The sequence below is a fragment of the Pipra filicauda genome, unplaced genomic scaffold, assembly GCF_003945595.2.
Source record: "Pipra filicauda isolate LSUMZ 115617 unplaced genomic scaffold, ASM394559v2 scaffold386_size940508_pilon, whole genome shotgun sequence".
NCBI lineage: Eukaryota > Metazoa > Chordata > Aves > Passeriformes > Pipridae > Pipra > Pipra filicauda.
The window spans coordinates 402,880-424,709 of NW_024104516.1; the positions used below are offsets into that span (position 1 = coordinate 402,880).

Consider the following 21,830-nt stretch of genomic DNA (forward strand, 5'->3'; position numbering starts at 1 on the left):
ATCACATCAGCTAAAATAATGTAATATTTATTTTTTAAATCACAGCTTTTAAAATAGCTTCTTTCTAAAGCAGTGTTTTTGCAACCTTCAAACTACACCAATATCTAAAATCATAAAATACTAAGTGTTTTCATTTGCCTAGGAAAAAAAGGTTTTAGATAAACCACAACTATTTCTTTTGGATTTGGAAAAGAGCCAGCAAGTCAATTATTTGTTCAGTTCTATTTGCAGCAACAGAAAATAGCCCTAAATTCCATATGGCTGCAGAGGCAAATGCTGCTTCAAAGGTGGGTACTTCTGCTCAGAGATATTTCCTGATAATCTTTCTCACAGGCAGTCTGGATACTCAGAGTTGGTCTGATTAGGGAGAATTTACACAGTCAAACCAGGACTTAATAACACCTGCATCAGTCAGTGGAGAAAGTGTAAAAGAAGGTGGCTATAGCAGCCCTCATCTTTTCTCAAGTAATTCCTCTCAAGGTTATTACAGGTTGGTTAGCTGATAAAAGAATGCCACCACATTTCACCTCTCTGAGGCAGACTGAATCAAATTGTGCAACTTGTTCTTCGGTTATCTTGCAGCGTAGACAGATAAAAGTATTCTTCTGTATATTTTCCTTTCAATGCCAGTGATACGGCTTTCATTGTTGCCCTAAACCAAATCACACTCAGTCTTGAAACCCTAATTCACATAGGTATAGATTAGACTTGACCCATTGTTTTGGCTTGTTAAGCGCTTGCCTTTGTATCTATTGTCTGTCAGGTTTTCCAGAGTGGTCTATTCAGCATCAGCTCCCTGAAGTGACTGCTTACAATCTGGGTGTGAGTGTCTGCGTTAGAGGGAGTGGAAATCAAGAGAAACACTTCCATATTACCTTTTAAAACAAATACTGATAGAAGTCTTTTTCTTTGTCAATATGCTTTACCAACCGTGGTTTGATATTTATTGTTGGTTCTTTCGATATTTATTGATCACGGTTGATATTTAGTAAAAATATTGTATAATAAAAGATTACTGATTCCTTAATTCAAAACTTCCTTGGAATGCATAAGGTTTTTGACTTGTTTGCAATTATTTGAAGATTTTAAAACACCATGAAAATTAACGGCATTGTTTTAGAAAATGACATCAGAAATAGTATATGCACTTTAAAAAGCTCTAGGGTTTATTATTTGTTTATGTTGCTTATATCATTTTAGCCTTCAGCATCACTAACTGAATTGCAGGTGAACCTGACTTTCACTTGTGAGGTTTCTTTGTGGTTGGTTTGTTTGTTTGTTTGTTTTTAATATATGCTGCATTTACTTACAGTAGAAAACATAAAGGAAATTTAGGAGAGGGAAGAGAAATTTTTTCCTCTACCTTCTTTGGAAAGGACTAAGATGCTGGTACTAATGCTAGCCAGTATGAAACATTCTAGCTTAATTCTGCATGCATGTTTGCCACTGTCATTATCATCAGTGCAAGTGTCACTTGTTCTGTATGAGAATTAGAATGAGAGAGAGCATGCACAAGAAAAGCAGAAGGATTGTATGGCAAATGAGCACATCTTACTCGATGAATGAAAGCTCCTAAATTTTCAAAAACATCTCAAGAAAGCATTTGTGAAAATAGCCTAATGGAATGAATCAGGAACATAACTTTTGAGTACAGATGTTCTTAAAGGATAAGTCAGACCTAGTAGGCTTCAAATGACAGCTCTAGCCTGAATCACCTCAATCCAAAAGTTGTTCTGAAAGACATCAAATAGGAATGTCCATCAATATTTCTTCCACCAAAACCCAGCTGAGAAGAGCTGCACAGGTTCTTATCCCTCCCTCTTTGCTGGCCTGCATGCCTCCATCAGGTCTCTTGCATGCACAATCTGCTATCACATGACGGTGATGGAAAACAGAACTGGATAGTTGTGTTGTTCCATGTGTAATCCTTCAGGACTTAGTCACAATACTTTGTATTTCGTGTGACAGGAGAGGAGAGCACTTCTTTGCTAATGGAGTGACATGGCTGAATGCACTGACAGAAGCTTTACAGAAAAAAAAAAACAACAGTTAGTTATGTTTTGATTGCCACATTTCTCATTAGACTCCAAGTTCTTAACAGTCTACAACCATTTATAGTCAGATTGTTCCACGATAATAAAATATCACATGTGTTTATTGGAAAGTTTCTTAACACAATTTGTGAGTCCCAGCCACTTGCCCTGTGAAGGGGCTTCATATTCAAATGTAAATTTAAAGCTATAATCCCCAAATGTTTTGCTATGATTTCTAAACCACTCAAGCTACTTGGGTTGATTTTTTCCTTTCCAATTGAGAAGCAGAGAGCTTTACTGTTGTTTTAACTAAGACTAGAGGATTCTTGTCTATTCTATTTGCATTTCACCCTACTATCTTTTCAGAGCTCATTTGAATATGCAAAGAGAAACTTCTAATTGAGGGCATTGAACATAAAAATACGAACATTAAAAAACACTGTGTGAATAATGGCAGGAATCTCTGTAATTCAGATTGCATCCAGGTAATGAACTCAAGAGCATTCCCATCTCTGGATCAGATCATCTCTCTCTCAAAATGAGATCTCTTATTCTGATCCCTTGGGGTGCACAAATCCTGCCTTGGTTTGTGCAGCCAAGGAAGTTGAGCCCATAACCTGAATGGAACCACTACACTCTCCAAAATTCTTCCTGACCTAAGAATCCTTGTGTATGTTTCTGCACTGTAAGAAGAATTTTACTCTCTAAGTTCCAGAAAACTAAAAAGAAACACAACAAAACACAAGGCTAACATAAACACACACACACAAGAGCATTAAAAAAAAAAAGAAAACAAAAAAGGAAAACAAAAGAAAACCAAACAACCTGGCTTCCAATCAGTTGCTGCAGTTAGAATTACAGGCTGTAGAGCACAAAAGCAGAAAATCTTTAAAGGAAAAAAAAAAAAAAAAAGAAAAAAAGAGACACTTGGAAAGATTGTTGCTGTAAGATAGCCTGGTGATGTTGATTCCAGCCTGTTGCAGTATGGTTCAGTTTGTATTGTTTTACAAGTAGATAAGTATTCTGACATGGCATGACTGTCTGTCTTTCAATTCTAATGAAGTTGTATAGTCTACAAAGGCAGAAGAACTTTTCTCACTGGAAGATTATCTGCATGGTATTAGGATTAGATAAAACTAGATTATGGAAGCATTTGGCTTAAATTTTTTCTGCATTTCCCTTTCTGCAGAAAGATGGTTTGCTTATTTTGAGTATAATACTCACCAAGCAGTGGCTCCTCATATATCAGCTGTTACTGCTGTCTTGAAATCAGTGTATGTATGTTGACTTGCATCAGTTGAACATTTGTCTATGAATATTTTAGTCTTAATTCCTGAAATTCTTATTCTAGTTGTGATTTGAGCTCCTTTTCTTAATCTTGTAATCTGGAAATAGTAACTTCCTATTACCCTCATTAAATTTACTCTGCATTTTCATTAGCTAAAGATGGGGATAACTTCACTTTAGGATAAGTAAAGTTTATTAGTTGAGGTTTGTATGGCAAAGAGCAGAATAGCAATAGGAAATAATTAAAACCACTTAACATTCAAGGAAATACTACATCACTGACAACACAAAGATATAATATAGGGAGCATATCTTCCAAAAGTATTCATGTCATTCTCAATGGAGGATTATGGAATTACATCAGTATATGGAACAATTGTGTGGTTTATACTACTTCACATTGCTGTTACTGAATAAGTGAGAGGTTCCTGAAATCAAAGCTTAGGAAAGCTTAAAAACAGAGCATGGAGAGAAGAAACAGATAGATGCAATTAAAGGTCCTATTAAGAACTTAAATCTGCTAGCAATATTATTACCTGTAAACCATTCTAGAGATTAAAAAAAAAAAAAAAAGTTAAAAAAAGTCATATCTAGTGGACTGTTCTGAAAAAATAATTTCATGGTGTTAACCATGTGGGTCTGGATGTTTAAAGTACATTATAGATATTTCAGAAACCTGCAACAAAACATATATTTAGTAAAGGAGACTTTGCCCATCCTAAGTAGTCCATGATTGTTTAGCTAAAGCCTTTCTAAAAATGGCTGCTTTTTTTTATTTAGTAAATTACTCATGAATATGAGACTACTTCAATAGTTATTGCCTTAATCAAGAAAGGATATGAGCAGAAACTTTCTTGGGGACCATTGAGAACCTCTGAAATGTTGCAAAGGATGCATAAACCCAGATATAGAGCTTTTTCTCTGTTCTCTCTCACACATGCATGCTAACAAGTGTGTACACACACATGCCACTCACATTCTTGTCCTTGTCATTTCATTTCCCCATGCTTTCTTTTATAGCTATGGTAATGTGTCCAGCAGTCCATATTGACCATGAAGGCTAGATAAATTCTCAGGAAGGCAAAAAGCCTGCAATCTAGTTGTACTGATGTGGCAGGCGGGTTTTTGTTGTCATTTTTAAAGGGTTTGTTTGCTTTTTGTTTGTTTTTGTGTTGCTATTTTTTTTTTAACATGATCCACTGGAAAATGTATTTGGAGAGGAAAGCAACTCATAATGATGTTCTGTTGAAACAAGTGATGCTTGGCTTACTGAAAACCAGAAGGAATATAATGGCATGAAAATTGTCCTTGTTCAGAAGCAGTAAGCAAAGATTATATATAATTGGACAGTCATGAATCAATGAAACTGCATACTTTTTCATGCATCTTGGCAAAAATTCAAGCTTCCTATGTATAAGAAATCAGGATCAGAATACTTCTAGAATAAAATAATTAATTTCTTTAACTTTCTGTGTTCTGGGGTGGAACACAGTAACTTTGATCTTTCCATTTGAAATATATTCCATTTCAGTCCAAAAGCTTTTCTGAAATATAATTTTCCTTTTCAAGAAGAGCAGTACTAAATTTAAACATCTATTTCATAAGTATGTAGCAGGAGAAATAATTTTGAATTACCGGATTTTGCTATTGTGTATTCTGCAGTTGCTTGAGTCCATTTCAGAACTAGAGTCTGGTAAGTAAAATGTTCCTAGCTTTAATTTTGTATTATAGTATGGATTTCTGTTTCTGGACCCTCTGCGACTTTTTATTCTCTTGTTCTACATTCTGCACATCTCTTCAATACTCCTTCCAAATTTCCTAGATCTTGTGATGGCCTCCTATTGAATAGGTTTTTCACACTCCTCTAGTGATGCTGATTCTTGAATTTGATGGGTATGACATTGCAGCTGTGAATTTGATTAGATAATAATGAGGTTTATTTTTATCCAACTGTTCTCATTTTTTTTTCATCACAATTCTTGCATTATTTAGATGCTATATATTTTCTAGATGTGTTGTCTGGCTCAAGAATCTGGAATAGAAACATAGATTAATTGTTTTAAAATCTGTATTCAGAATATTAGAGAAAAGTGGTATGAAGCAGGAAGGAAAGGTGTCAGAAAAGACTCACATCCTTGAGAAGTATATTCTGAGAGCATTGTCTTGACTGGAAATGCAGCTCTCAGCAGTGGAGGGGTGAGATACAACAGGTTTATTTTCAAGTTGAGGAGATTCAGTTACAGTATGGATCAAAGAAAACTGTTTCTTTGAAGACCAGTGGACAGGGAATTACTGACAAGAGAGTGTCCTGGTAAAAAGAAATTCAATAGTTATGATGATCGCTAACGAATTTCAAAAATGAGAAACAAATCTTGAGATACTTTACTTACTAGCAAAAAGGCAAAGTCGTTTCTCCAAAGGGAGTTGTAAGCAGAGGAACTTGCTCTGGAGACTTCTCTCATTCGTCACATCAGTGCAAATTACCAAGGAGAAAAACAGGAAATTACAAATACTGGGAGACTTGTCAAGGGAGTTACAGATGCAAATTTACAGACATAACTTTAGGAAGGGACAGGGTATTTCTGCTCCTTCCTATCTTCAGTAACAATAAATAGATCATAACCCCAACCCTCTCCTGTGCTGAGACTACACTTTTATAGTACACACTATATACACTTTTACATACACTTTTTAATATACACTTTTATAGCTCACAGCTATTGCAAGCAAATTTTACTCAAGCTTTAAATTGATATTTTGAAGTAAGTTCTTTCAATCATGTTTTAATCCACTTTTGAAAGTTTCATGCACAGTTGTCCAAATCTGTTCACTGTGTGCTTCTTCATTTAGTACACGTAAGAGGCTGCATGTGAGTTCAAATAGGACACCACAGTATTCAGCTATCTGAACCACTGAGGTTTACAGAGAAGTAAAATCATTTACAGGATGATGTTGAGAGTACTGTTCACTAAAATATTGTAATTCAGTAAAGCATTTATATGACTTGAAACTGGAAGTTTCAAAGCTAAATAACATGGTCAAAAGTTGAATCCTGTGAGAACAGACTATTTAATGAATACTATTGAGCCCACTGTGTCCAGGAGCATGACAGTGTTTGAATCTCATGCATGTTGCAGGTAACAGTAAATAATATCATCCAACCTTAGGAGAAGGTCTAATCATGACAATTTTTGTCAGTGTCAGAAGCTGGCAAATACACACATGGATACATACACACACACATGTGTATGTCAGCTAAAAGTTCATATATCACAGCCCAAACCAAAGTGGATGACACAACTTTCTTTTTTTCCTGCTCATCTAAAATCTTTGTGCTTGATGCATTTTCCTCTTTCTTGAGTCCATTTGGACTTGTTTTATGATGTAGTAGAGGAGTTTATGGTGCAGTGAAATTTGCTTTCTTATTCATTTGTTTACTATTGGCCTAGATAAGGTTGGTTATTCTCATTTTTATTTCCTAAGAAATGCAACAAACAGGCAAATAGACCTGTCATCTCTAGTAACATCACATAGGGGAAAAAAAGGATGTTGATAAGAAATTTACTCCTACTTATTTCTGTACCACCATGGGCGAGGGGAGTCCTAGAGGAGAATATTTTTATTTCTGCAGTTTAACAATTTCCAGAACAAATGATTGCATTCAGGAGTCCTATTCATAGGAATATAAAGAGGAAAAGGACTGCAGGACATAATCCCAGTCCTGAAAAGATAATGAATTATATTTGAATGGTTCTAGGAAGACTTGTGTCTATGCTGTTCTGAAATAATTCTAACAGTGGAGACTCCACCATCTTCTAGGTGATCTATCCTTACTGTTGACAGGATTTTTGCAATATCTACCCTGAATATTAATTGCTGCAATTTAGCACATTTCTTTTTGTCCTGTCCATCATTGTGATTGAGAACAGGTGATTTCCTTATTCTTTTGAAACAGTCTTTCATGCATTTGAAGGCTATGTTCAATCTCAGTTGTCTCCTTCCTAGCCTAATTCTTTCAAGCTTTATCGAAGTTCATGTTCTCTAGACTCTGCTCATGGTGCTCTCCTCACATTTTTCTCAATAGCCTCATATCTTCCTGGACTGTAATGTCCAAATTTGTACCTGTATTCCTGCTGAATCTTTATTAATGCTGACCTGAAAGGAAAAATTACTCCACATTTTTGCAGGCTATACTTGTGTTTGTACACTCCAATATGCTGTGAGCAGATGCCGACTCACGGTGTCACCCTGAACCATGTTCAAGCATGGAGACTCACACTAAAACTAGGCAACTAAAGAAGTACCCAACATTTTATCCTCCCACATATCTATTAGACAAATATGATAAATGTTAATTCAAGATTAATAGACTGAAAAGATATGCAAAAAACAGCCTTTAGCTGTCTACCAGAAGAGATCAGTGATCAACATTTACTAATTTCAGAGTGCTTGCCTCATCTCCTTCACCAACAACTGGAAATCTGATAATCTTTCTTGTCAGGAGAGAAATATGCATTGCAGATTAATGGTCAGGTTTGTGTTAATGCTCTGGGTTTTCTCAGTCCTTGTGTTTATAGTCATTCACGTCAGAAAATTTCCTAATGAGGTTTATGTGTCTGTGGCTAAACACTGATGAAACGTCTGCTGATCTCATCACTGTGACCAAAAATCTCAGTGGTACAGCAGTTTGTCCTTTTCATATGCAGAGATTAAATTAGAGATTCTAAGTGAATTAGCAAAAACTTAACTGTTGCTTACCACCTGGGTCTGTATTGAGTAGTGACACAGGAATTCCCTGCTGTTAGTCATATTTACAACCAACATTTTCCTGAACTGTACTGAAAAGGAATAAGCAACCTTCTTCAAATGCATAATTAGAATTTTCCTTCTGAAAAACTAATCTTGTGAATCTGCTTATTTCTGAGCTTCTGTAGTGGAAGGAAGTCTTTATTGTATTGCTTACATATTATAAATCTCCTTTGATGAAAAAAATGAAAGCAATGCAAACTAACAATGTTGCATTTTAGAGACCAAAAACTTTTTCATATACTGAGTTCTATAATTGAAGCCCATCTTGATTAGAGAAGTTTTCAAGGTTGTAAGTTTTCAAGGTTGTAAGCTGTTTCTCCCTGTGCAATTCAATAGCTAGTTACCAGTTAAATATCATTATATTATATAATATATAGATCCAGTATTCTGGAAGAATTCCACAAGAAGCAAATGCACTGGTGGGATATACTGTATAGCTAATGGATATTTATTTTAATGGCATAAACATTGCTCTAAATCTCTTTTTGCATTAATGATAAATTGACCATTAGTGTGAAGTAGGTGAGAATTAAAAATGGCTTCTAATAATTTATAGCTCATATTGATTTTGCTGGAATGATTTAACACTAAGGTAGCATCCAGGTCTTTGGCTTCTGTAGATTCCACTCAGGTCAATGGGATGTTTGCTGAAACCATCCAACAGCCTGCCTTTCAGCTCTCACTTTGTGGCTTTCAACCACCGCATGTGTGTTGGAGCTCAAAAATATGTGGCAACCTGAGCATTGCTCTTGCTGTAATTCATGAACCTTTGTGTGACTGTAATTCTGGTGTAGACATTTGGCTCTCAGCCAAATGACTGTTGCTCGTTGTCCCATGCGATGCAAGCTCAAATGCTGCTTTCTGCTATAATGGGAAGGTGAGAAACAGTGACCCCTGTCCCAAGTTTTGAGTTAGGTTATGTGATTGAAGGAAGGCAGGTTCCCCTTTATTGCAACAAAACATAGAGCACATGCCCTGTTAGGTACTTGATGTGCAGACTATCCCTGTTAGATGCTTGATACAGAGGGTTTATCTCCCACACTCGACCTGTCGCAGCTGGTGTGCCCACATCTCACACTGAGCTTTATTTCTAGTATTGTAAGTTTTAATCTGGCAGCAGTGATTAACATTTAGGGTAGAACTGTGATATTTTCATTAAAGCTACCTTAAAGGAGCAAAGTAAATGGAAACTGAGATTCTTAGTACCCAGTATTGGAAGTTTATATCATATCTAATCTCCCTTCAGTACTTTTTTTCTTTCTCGAGTAGGAATTGAGTGAAAACAAGGTGAAGGCTTTCAGAACATTACGTAGGGTAGGAGTTCTGTTGAGTAAAGTACCCTGATTTGAGCTATAAGAATTGACTAATTTTAGGTCTAGAGGTCATTCTGACAAGAAGTATTTGAAAGATTTGTTCAATCCCAACTACAAAATTAATGACAGAGAAAAGGCATTTTTTTTTTTAAACTAAACCCACAAAAATTAAGAAAGGGAACATGATTTTAAAAATGAAATAATTTTTTAAAATTTGATTCTTTAATTTTAATAATGTTTCCTTTATTTTTCACTACAAATAATTTGAGACCATTTCATGTTGCCAAATTAGAAAAATGAAAACTGTTTAACTGGAAGTTTTTTCTTGGCTCCACCGCTTTTGCTGCTTTATAAAGTGCTTTGATATCTCCGGATGAGAAGGACTACTAGTACTAAGCTTTTTTAAACAAAGCAGCCACAGATCAGTAGAATACACTGTACCAATTCTGCTAACAAAACAACAGTTCTGTGAGAGGCAGGGATATGGAAAAAAAAGTGATAATTCATATTATATGATTGTCTTCTTCCAGTGCATGGCATAATTCTGATTGAAATTACTGGCAGTACTTTGTGTGCATCAAAGGAAAAACAGCTCCAGGAACTGACATCCTGTGAAATGTGGAAGAGCTATTACTGGCTAGTGGTTCAATACGGTGGTTTTTGAAACCTTCCTAACAAAACCCGTGAGCTTTTTCTGGGCAGTAACGCTCAACTCTGTAACCAAAGATGGTCAGCAGTGTATCCATCTTTTCCATTGAAATTTATGATAGTTTAGCATGTGCAAAGACTCAGAGAGCAGGTTTCAGAATGTAATCCTTTTCAAGGCCCCATTCTTCTCATTTTACTTGTTAGAAACAAAATTAGATCCAAGGGTGTTAAAAGAAAGCTGCTAGCTTTCTAAGCCTTTAAAAATATGTATGCATTGCATATTTTTTCTCTGAGTACATCTTTTATTATGCACTGAAATAAATAGGTAAAATTAGGCAAGTTTTGATAGAGCTGCAATAAAATTGCAGCTGAGAAGTCCTGGATTTTCTTTCCCGTTGCAACCTGTTTTTAAAGATAAGCTGGTTGTGACTCTTCATTTTAATTATATAGCAGGAGCTTTGTCTTAACTAGGAAATTTTTAAATATAAGTCATTAAAAACTAAAACACAGGTATGAATAAAATTATTTTCTGTTTTCAATCTCTTGATATTTGCAGCTATTATTTGCATATATGCTAAGGAGAACAAACTTGGTCTAACAAAGTTTTTATTGTGATAATTCTTTCCCATACAAATTCTCCCTTTAAGCAAAGTTGATCAAATATTTACAGGATTGCCATTTATCTATGTAAAAAAACTGAGGGAGGCCTATGCTTCATTATGGACACTATATTCATTATAAACATTGGCATTTTTCATGAAATGATCTAAAAGTGCTTTAAACACAGCATTGGCTTTAAAGTTGCACTGAATGTTCTTTTTAGAGCTTTATAGATACAAACTTGTAGGTGTAGAAGACTTAATCCTGCAATGTATTATTTAATAGTGCTGGAAGATTAAAGCCTTTGGAACCTTGCAGCCTTGGTGTGAAGGGTGCAATTCTACCAAGCCTTACTCGTGCAAATAACCTGTATCTTTGTGACTCTTAATATTGACCTAGTTTGTCAATTAGCCATTAAATGACAAATGCTTTGTAGGGATTTGTTCAAGAACTTTGAAATGCTGTGGTAGAGGCAGATGTTGAACTCCCACATTTTCCATACTACCAAAGGGAAGTGTAGAATAATGGTTTAGAGGAGAGTATAGTACATGACCTGATAGTCTAGTCATGTATCATTACAAGAAGTAGTTAACATTAGAATGTCATTGGATGAAGGATGTGTACTGTGCCAGTAAAATGTAGGTAGCTGTACCTTTCTGAATGCTTCAACAGAGGTTTGTATATGTTTTATATTAGAATCCCCTATATTTGTCCTTAAGAAAAGAACAGAACATATTATCAAATAGGCTCTCTCATTAAGGTAATTTTCTTTGGCTTCTGTAGTAGCTTAATTTTTCTTGCCCAAACAATAGGCCTGCTCAAAGAAGTACAACATAAAGGGTTTTATCTGTGTTATTGATTGGCTAGAAGGTGATGTGTTTGGGACTACCGGAGCTTCTCCAGTGACTATTTATTTATATTGGAGGGGGGGAGAATCAGTATTACTTGGAGAAAAATAACTAGAACTTTCATTTAACATTACAAAAGAGGGTATTGCTTAATCCCTGAAGTAGGAAATTGCTTTTCTTCATGATCCATTGCTTTCATACTGTTTCTGGCTGCTGGTGCTGAAGGAAAGAAAAACTATGTTCTCACTCTGTTTTCACTGTATCTATTTTCTTATCCTCTAGCAAAAAAAAAGAGAAAAAAATTGGATGCTAATTTGTTGTTGAAGTAAATACAAGGAGGGGAGAGCCTGTGGATAAAAAGATCTTTTTGTGTCAATTGGGCATTTGCAAATATGGAAGCAGAGCGAAACTTTATGTGGAAACTTGAAAATAAAGGAGATTAAGGATTTGAAGTAGTATATCAAAGTTGAAGTACATGAGCTATTGCTGTTCTTTGAGATGCCGTTATGGTTTTAAACCTAAATTCAGCAGCATGTTCCCAGAAGATGAATGTTGCTAAGGAATGTTTTTTCTTGTGTTCTGATCTTGTACATATACAGAGAGAAAGAATATGGCAATTAAAAGCAAAAGGCATAGCTGGCTGAAAATGATGGTACCTTGTTTCACCTTGCTTAAGACTCATTCTTTTTTGTTAAAAGCACCTATTGTTTTATTGCTTCTCATATGCATTACAAAAATATAGTGTGTTACAGTTCAGTGCAGGGAAACACAAATGGACTGTAACCAAGGAATGATTATATAACTTTGAAAGTTACATACTTAATTAATGATTCCCTGACATTGTCAGGACAGGTCACAAAATGCATTTTAGAGTAATTATAAGTTACCAGCAGTGGTTTTAAATTTTCCCCTAGGAACACCAGCAGAAGTTGTATTTTCTCTTTTCCTTTCACTGGTGAGTCCTGTTTCTTTTTTTTAATCTGATTGCTTTTCTATTTTTTAATCCATTTAGTCTTGCAAATCATAATCAAAGGTTATAGCAGTTTGAATATAATTGAGATAGCAAGTTTTTGATCCGGGTATATCACAGAAGAGGTACATGTAGGTTTTATTTTGCATTTTAGCTTGTGCTAGCTATATGAGGAAAATAGCAAGACCACACCATATGTCCAATAAAAGCTTCATTAGAAAGGCATTAGTAGATTAATCCAACTTACTCTGGGGTTTATTTTATTTAGAATGTAATAAGGTAAGTTCATTAGTTTGCAGACTTAATGTTTTCTACTGTACTGCAAAGCAACCAGTAACAATTCCACTGAGACTCCACAGATCTCACTAACACCTGTCAAGATAAACACATGGCTCTCTAGGGGAATCACCTTGGCAACGCAACTGAGGGAATCTAGAAAAAAAGTAAGTCTTTCACACACAAAAGAGTGTTACATGGTATAAACTTGATTAATGATTTTTCACATACCTCTGAGGTCATACATCTCTTTAAAGCAGAAAAAGTCAAATCAATCACCGAAGAACAAATATTTTGGAATGTACAATACTGCATTTGAAATGTGTTTTAAAGAACTTTTTGGATGTAGAATAATTATGCAATTTGAATTGAGCCTCAGAAAGGCTGTCTGAGACCAGCAATTCAGTCTCCATCCCCCTAGGGCTAATATATTAGATTACAAGGATTATTGTAGTGGCAGTATTTGTGCCACTACATTTAAGATTATGTCAGCATTTCCATTTTAAACCTGTATGTTCAGAGGTTCATAACTCAGCTATAGGAAATTTGCTTGGCACTACAAATACGTTTTCTGCAAAATGGTGACACTTTTTCTAGGGGGAAGGGCGGGATGGGGAGAAAGAAAGAAGCTTAAAGCTAAATAAAGTTTAGTTCATTTTAAAGTTATGAATGCCAAAAGTTAATGCCGTCCAATTACAACTCTGCTTTTTAAATTCAGTTATTTCTGCAGCTGACTTGTAACACTACCAGTGTCTGGAGTCTAAAGCAACATATTGCACTGGACAAATAGCATGCTGTACCTTGTTCCTTTCTTTGTCAATAACGTTGCAGGACTAACAGGTTCAGGGAAGGCAGGAGGTGGAACTCCACTGTACATCTTCTCCACCAAGGCCAGCAGAGTGGGGGATGTCGTGTGATGTTCATGAGTCATAATGAGTGATATCTTAGAAATCCTGTCAGGAAAACCTGCTTAAGAATGCACTCCTAACTTTAGGTACTAAGCAAACATCATTTAGGGCTCTCTTGGCTTCCAGCAGGCTTCCCACCAATAAAAAAAAAAAAAAAAGAAAGAGGCAATCAATTTTGCCTTGCAAGGTCTTTAAACTCAACATTTTCTGGCTGCTGCACTATGAGTCTATTGTGAGCTTTGCCTTGACATGGCATTTAATATCTTAGTTATTGTGCTTGGTAAACAATATCAAGAGCTGCAAACAACTCTATAATACACAACTTCTCCTATTTCTGGACATCTTTATGCAAAGCCTATTTGTTCATATACTTAATATGCTTGTACTAGATATAAAAGAGCAAAATACTGGGCTCTGTTATTGGCATTTGTCATCAAACTTCTTGATGACTAATTTACAACCTATTTTTATGGTGGGCTTTTTTTTGTCCCTAGCTGGAGTATTTGCTGAGGAGTTCAAATCAGTAGCATTGAAGCTGTATCAGGGATCTCTGTTTTCTGCAGCAATGCAGTGCCAGTTCCTGCAGCAGCACTGGTACATATCAGAGCCTTTTGCAGGTTCTGCGGCAGTCTAGTTGCCCATAGAATTAACTGCTCATGCAATAGTCCAGAGAGAACATAACTACAGCCTGCCCTGTTTGATACAGGTCTACAAATCTCTTAAATGCTTCTATGTGTATACATGTGGATTTGGCCTTAATTCCTGTGACTTTACATTGGAGTGAAAGCAGGAACCTAACCAAAGTGTTAGAACCATTCGTGCAAAGTTATACCGATAAAAAAGAGAAAATATGAAATTAAGTGGCATCACAGCAACAGGAGCCAGCAAAACACAACCCCCACTGGACTGTGAGCCATCCTCCTCAAGACATGTCAAACCAGGGCTAGTGCAAGTAAGGGTGGACAGATGTGGCAAAGTGCCCTGTTGACTTAAGGACAAACCAGGGCTATTTCAGACCAAGAAGGACCTTCTTTTCAGAGTCAAAATTCCCCACTGGAAAATGTTCTCCACCAGCCACTTCTGTTCTAAATTGAAAGGATTTGGTTTATCGTTTCAATGAAATGAAACAAAATAAAAATCAGCTTGCTTTTGACAGCAAGGAATAGGGAGAAAGAGATTATATACACAGAGTCAAGAAACATTTATTATGAAGATTTAAGTCTATTTGGATGGACAGAAAGACTTACTAACTGTACCAGGATTTATTCTGAACTGTCCATAGAGAAGGAATAGCTGCACTACAGAAAAAGCAGCCTAAGTATTTCCATTGTAAACTCCCCTTTCTTACATGATAACCAAAATTTTGAATTTCTCTGTATTTTATGACTGCACAAATACTCCATCCATCCTCCTAGAATTATATTTTTTTACCTTCCAAGTCTGGAAGTATATAATATGATAAAGTTCATTGGCTTAAAGTAAAAAGTTTCTGCCCTAGCTTATATAGGGTTAGGACACAAACTGGACATGGATGACAGGCCTTGTCTCAGTGTCTTGCAGTTCACTGGTATTTGAAAGGAACATTGTCTGCTGTTTAAAAGAGGAAATTAAACATCTCCAAACATACAGTGTATAGGTCATTAAATTCCTCAGAGTTTGTAGTGGTGAGAGGAAACATTAGCTTGACTGTTTTCTGCTCTAAGCCTCCATCTATTGGATGGATAAATATAAATTCTGGCCTGCTTAACTGTAATCACAAAATATCCATGTGTTTTCAAATGAAGTGAGATTCCAGATCTAGTAGTGGAGAGAAGCTATAATGTCAAACATAGGTAGTGCGTTAAAGTTTTGCATAGTTAATTGTATTTCTGTGTTAGTATTCCTGTAATACAGATAAATATTTGAAGCTCAGCACCTGAGCTTCAGGAGTTTAAGAGTGGATGTTGCAACACTAACTAGAGATGGCCAGAGAAGCCTGGTTGCATAAGGCAGCACTTAACCTAAAGGAGCCCTGAATTTAACTGACAAGTTCCGCTGGCCTAAGGCGTGGTCTGCTCTTCAGTTTTGCTGGTGTTGCTGAAGTTGTCCATCTTAACTGATACAGCTGTACTGCTGCAGGGAGATATGGTCATACCAGCAAGAAGTATCTGATTTTATCAGAAGAAATAATGTAAATTATCCTCATGGAAGGATCTTTTGTTTGTACAAATCTTCTTTAGGAGCATTTGGTGTTTATAGGATAAACACCTAGAGGAATTTAGAGAACACTAAACACTAGAAGAAATTAAGATGCCTTTTTACAGTTAAGGATATTCTTGCTTATAAACTTAGGAACCTATTGGTATTAACGGAGTTCATTTGGTGGAAATACCTTGATTAAAAGTCACATTTACTACCAATGTGACCTGCACAGCATAAGTGGTAAATGGGGCTAACTTGAGATACTAAAAGCTACCTTGTGAGCACTACAGTTTATTTTCACACTTTATTTGCTATGCTTACAATGGGACATTTATTTGTTTACACAAACTTTTGTTTATTGCTTTCTTTTGTACCACTTCTGCCTTCTTTCAGTGAACCTTCACAGATACCACAAAATACCACATTGTGTTGGGAGTACGTGATTCTGTGCCCTTGGGGAACGAAACCAGGTTATTTCAACTTCAGTTAGTCCTCAGCTAACAAAGATTCACACTCTTATGTCAGCAGGGGGTAAAAAAGGCAAGTATTTTCGATAAGAAATACTTGAAATAAAAAATGCATCGGTTCATAATGTTTACTTGCAGATGCTTTTAACTTTTACTAGTCATTAAAAAGCCTAACTCCTAGTGCCAAAACACCCAATTAAGCTTTTTAAAGAGAATCACAGAATTATGGAACCATTTAAGTTGAAAGAGTTAAGATTTAACTCCATTTAAGTTAAGATCATTATGAACCTAGCACTGCCAAGTCTGCCACTAAACCATGGCCCCAAGTGCCACAGAGAGTCTTGGAATGGTTTGGAATGGACCTTAAAGATTATCTAGTTCCAACACCCTTGCCATGGGCAGGGACACTTCCCAGTAGACCAGGTTCCTTAAAGGCCCATCCAGCCTGGTCTTGAACACTTCCAGGGATGGGATATCCACAACTGCTATGGGCAACCTGTTCCAGTGCCTCATCAGCCTCACAGTGCAGAATTTCTTCCCAGTATCTAATCTAAATCTCTACAAGTCTTTAAATACCTCCAGGGATGGCTACTTAGCCACTTCCCTGGGCAGCCTGTTCCCCCTGGGCAGCCTCTTCCAATACTTGACAACACTTGTGTTGTAGAAATTTTTCCAAAAATGCAATCAAAACTTCCCCTGAGGTGACCTGAGGACATTTCCTCTTGTCCTATCACTTGTTACTTGAGAGAAGAGAATGACACTCACTTACAACCTCCTTTAAAATAAAACATGCAAAAATTATAAGTATTATGACTACCAGGATTCATTCAAATTGGAAAGAAGTGCTAGCTGTTATCACCAAAAAAAAAAAAAAAAAAAAAAAAAAAGAGCAAGAGAGGATTTTACTCCCTGGAATGTCCTTCTTTTGCCTTCCTGTTCCCATATGCCTTTCACTTGCTTTCATACACACTTCCTTCTTCACCTTCCTGTTATTCTTTTCATTTTCAATCTTTTAATGGTATTTTCTGAAAATTACTTCTCCCTATTTCTCACCCATGCATTGCATTTGATTACTCTTTCTCCTCCCTGGAACGTGGTTAGTCCCTCTCTTGTTTGTGGTTCAGAGTGCAGAGCCAGGAAAATGTCAAATGTTATTAAAATTAGAGCCACTACATCCATGGTGCTCAGCACATTGCCAGATCCAGAAAGGGATGCCTACTTAGGCAGCAGTCACCTCATTCAGATTTTAATAGGGTATTTAAAGAAGAGTTAGATGCCTAAATAGCTTTGTGGAGATTGGCCTCTGTGTCCTCAACTCTTGGTTTGGATACACAGCAGCAAAACAATCCATTAATTTAACAGTACCTAAGTAGTGTTTAACATCGTAATGTAACACCTAAAAATGACCCATCTGATGAAAAAAACTTCTCTAAGTAGCCTCCAAACAGAGGTTTAAACTAGAAACTTTAATGGCAGTTAGGTGTGTGCGCTGCATAAATAGTACACATTTAATAAAGTCAGGTACTTAAACACCCATTTTATATTCAGTGAAATATTAAATTAAGTACCTTGGAAGTACCTAAACCTTTTATTCATTTGTCCTTGGTATTTAAGCAGTTTAGGCCTCTCTGACACAGTAGATGGCAGATAGAGCAAGAATTTGGGTTAAAGTGCTCAAACTACAAACATATCCAACAACACAGAGAAGAGTGCTTGCACAAAGTCCTATTGGATCCAAAGTGTATCTTCAACCAAAGTTGAATAAACAATACTCAGGCTGGAAGGGATCTGTGGAAAGCCTTGCTTGCAAGGTTACACCTAATGGGAATGCCTCAAAGGGGAGCCAGCCATATTTTCCTAGGTGCCAGCAGGGAAACTCCCACTATAAGGTGGCACAATACGGCTCTTAATAGCGGCCTTAAAACAGCCCAGCGAAAGTTAGTCTAGATAGGACTTGCCAATCGAAATTGTATCTGAATAACTGCGTTACCAACTGTATCGTTACACGGTTGGCAATACCGGCTTCCTATTTCAGGGAAGTGATAACAATTTTAAGTTCCTCGTCTGTAGGATGTCTAGAATCATTAAGAACAGTCGGTTAACAACTGCCTGTTTCTAAAACGGCAGCAACATGTGAACGATTTACTGAAAAACTGGTTCCAGTGACTGAAATATTTTGTTTCCTGAGTCAGATTGATAGAAAACCTCGTGGTATTTATGGATGAAATTTCTAACACACATTACTTGCGTGAACAGGAAACATATATCAGGGGTTTTAATTTCATGAGAGCTGGCAAATCCAGGCTGACGTTTCTTTAAGGTTTCATTCTTTTTCTCTTCTTTCCTTAACTCCAAAACTTATGAGAATTTATTGTCTTCTATTTTTTAGGAGGTGCCAGTGCATGGAAGTTGCAAGCTGATAGTTTGGAAAATTGGTGTTTCTTCTTTTTCACTGAGGCTTTTTGAGACAGGTTGGAAAAGTCACTGATTTCTTCATAAGTTGCTTCTCCCTGTGGCGAGCCGGGAGTGTTACAGGATAACCCCCTCCTCGCAGGAGCGCTCCCCCGGGCCTGGGCGCGGTGCGGTCTCGGCGAGGGGAGCCTTCGCCTCCCCCGCCCCTGCGGGCTTCCTCCGGGTGCGTGTCTACCCTTCCAAGCAGCGCAGAAAGGGCTCAGGCACTCTGCCTGGTGCTTTCTTCACTGCGTTAAGGTCTTCTTATAATTTACCTCGGCGTCTTGGCAAAACTTTGAGTACGCGGCGAAGCTGCGTTGAGGTGCGTCCAGGTGGGCAGGGGTGTGACCAACACCGTCCCCGGGGCAGGGCAGAAGCTGCCGCTTGCTCACCCCTGCTCAGGAGCTTTGGGGTCTTTTCACCCCACCACGACCCCGCGATGAAGGGCGTTTCTCTCGCAGGGGGGAGCAATCGGCCCTGGGCTGAGCAGAGCTGGGGTGAAACGCCTTTCTCTTTCTTCAGCCTACGCAGCTCAGTAAAGGTTGTGACTTCCCTTCGCATCGGCGTGAATTAGCGCCTCAGCAAATTGCAGCGGTTTTCGTTTAAATTAACGCGAAATGTATAAAAAAACACATTCTCACGCCCACCGCTCGCCCTCTCGTTTTCACGCATCCGCACCCCGCACCCATGATCTCATGCTGCTGAAGGCATGGCACAAGATCTACGGCAGGCTGGGAGCGGGGGAGGGAGGGAGGGAGGGAGAGAGAGAGAGAGGAGGGCCGGGAGTGTGCGGCTCGCACACCCTGCTGTGCCCAGGTGCGGTACTGCAGGAGCTGTGCCTTCGCGCCCGGCTCCGGGGGGCGCAGGACCCGCCAGGGGGTGATAGGTTTTCCCTTTGCATACCGACCCCTTGCTTTTAAACGTGACATCTCCCACCCTCGGCTGTGTGTGTGTGAGGGGGCAGAGTAGCCCTCCCCCCCTGTTTTCAGGGTAGGCGTGGGGCGATCGCCGCGGCGGAGCCCCGCACCCGGGGGGCGATGCGGGAGCTGCCGGCGCCGCCCTGCAGCTGCGTGGGGAACGGGGGGGACTCAGCCCAGAAAGGCTTTTTGCAGCCCAGTTTGCGGCCGCGTCTGCGGTGGGCGGCCGAGGTGCAGTAGTTGAGTAGTGCCTGATAAAATCCCGGTAACTCTTTGTTCGGCGCCGTGTGTGTAATTACCGGATAATCACAGCCGGTGCTCGAATAGACAGAGGGAAACATCGGATGGGCGAAGTTTAGGCCAATTAAAAGACCCGAAACCGTTCTTTTTAAGATGAAAGTGGGTTTTCAAGACGCTGGTACCTCTGAACTATCGGAGGAGGGGAAATGCTCCCGCTGTGCTGCTGACTCCGCGGCGCGGGTGGGTGGCGGGTGGGGAAGAGCGGCGTGTGTGTGTGTGTGTGCGTGTGTCCCCTCCGCACCGCCCGAGCCGTGTTCTGGCAGTGCGCGGCTCCCGAAAGGCTGAGGAGAGGCAGCGCGACTGTGTGGGAGCTGAACTCAGCCTCCCTCTTTAACATAGGCTCGTCCTCTGCATTGCATCCAAGCCTCAGCGATTTGCTGTTCGGAGACTGCAGATTTGCATAGCCCTGCTCCTCGCAAGCATGCTTATTTTTATTTTTATTTTTTTTCCCAGCTTCTTTCATAAGGGTGCACTATTCTCCATGAAAACATCCTCGGGTATTACTGTCAGTAGCCAGACCATTGAGATTGCCGGAGCAGCCTGATTATTGTCTGGCGGCGTGTGCGACTGAGTGTGTGTGTGTGCGCGAGTGTGAGTGTGTGTGCGCGCCGGGAGAGAGCTCGCTCGGTGAGGGCTCACCAGTTTGGAGATGAATGGAGGGAAGAGAAGCAGTTTGATTTTTCTCTGCTTTCCCAGCGCCGGCTGATGGAGTGGCATCCCCTTTTTTCTTTTTTAGCAGAAATGTGGCATGATTGGCTACACTGTGGATTATTGAGGATGGGGGAATGCTTGGCACTCTCGTAGCCCTTGCAACTGTGGAGTATTGTTAATGAGCACCAGCCCCGCGAAAGCTGAAACTAGCGATTGTATGGGCGCGGGGCTTTTCCCCTCTTCCACCTCTTTGCGAAGGCTCTGAACTGCCTGGATTCTCTGCCTCTGACTATGTCTTGGATTGTTTTGGGTAGAAGACCTGGAGAAAAGGATCCTCATAGGCTTTCCCAAAGGGAAGAGATGGCTAGCCTGGTGCGGTGAGCTGCAGCCAGCGCCGTGTGCGTGTGTGCGAGCGCCTCTGCCCAAAGTTTGCCTCCGTTGCTGTGGCTGCTGCTCCTCCCGAGGACGCCGCCGGCCGGCTCGCCGCGCATCGGAGGATGGGGGGGCTCCTTAGGGGCAGCCCGGAGCCGGGACCCGCCAGCAGCGGCAGCAGCAGCGCCGGCGGCCGCTTGGCCCTTCTCTGGATAGTCCCGCTCACTCTCAGCGGCCTCCTTGGGGTGGCGTGGGGCGCCTCCAGTTTGGGCGCTCACCACATTCACCATTTCCACGGCAGCAGCAAACATCATTCAGTGCCTATCGCTATCTACAGGTCACCGGCTTCCTTGCGAGGCGGACACGGTGGGTTCGGATGCCGCTCGGTGTCCCGCGCGGTCGGTGTGCGCCGTCCCGCAGAGGTCAGGCGCGGGCTGCGGGACCCCGCGGGCCGGGGCTGCCGCCAAGCTCGGTAGGAGCAAGAGGAGCGCGGCGGGGAGGCGGGAGAAGGGCTGGGCTGCGGGGCCGGTCTAGCCGGGAGCCCCGTCGGGAGGGGTGCGGGCCCATCCCGCCGCTCCCGGCTCGGGGACCAGGAGCCGCTGGCGGGGCGGGGGGCTGGGGCGGGCGAGGGGCGCTGTCGGGGCCTCCCGGGGCCACCAGTCGTCCCCTGGGGCCGGCGATGTGCCCGCGCTGTGCGCCCCGCGGGGTCCCTGCGGGGCAAGCGGCGGAGGGGAGGCTCTCCCGCACCCCGCCGCTCCCCGCCCCGCCGCAGAGGGAGCCGCCTGGAAATCCCAGCCCG

The 21,830-nt window shown here is 39.9% G+C and overlaps 1 protein-coding gene across 14 annotated transcripts in view; it reads left to right on the top strand.

Moving 5' to 3' along the window:
* NRXN1 (neurexin 1) overlaps positions 1-21,830 on the top strand; it is a 708,974-nt gene that overhangs the window by 402,873 nt on the left and 284,271 nt on the right. For 5 of the 14 annotated variants that reach the window (XM_027734656.2, XM_027734657.2, XM_027734660.2 and 2 more), the window contains exon 1: positions 20,320-21,397. The exons of the other annotated variants lie outside the window; for them this stretch is intronic. In XM_027734656.2, coding sequence (XP_027590457.1) covers positions 21,157-21,397 — 241 coding nt within the window. In that variant the 5' untranslated portion in view covers positions 20,320-21,156. Of the gene's footprint in view, positions 1-20,319; positions 21,398-21,830 lie in introns of those variants that run through there. 14 annotated transcript variants of the gene reach the window in all.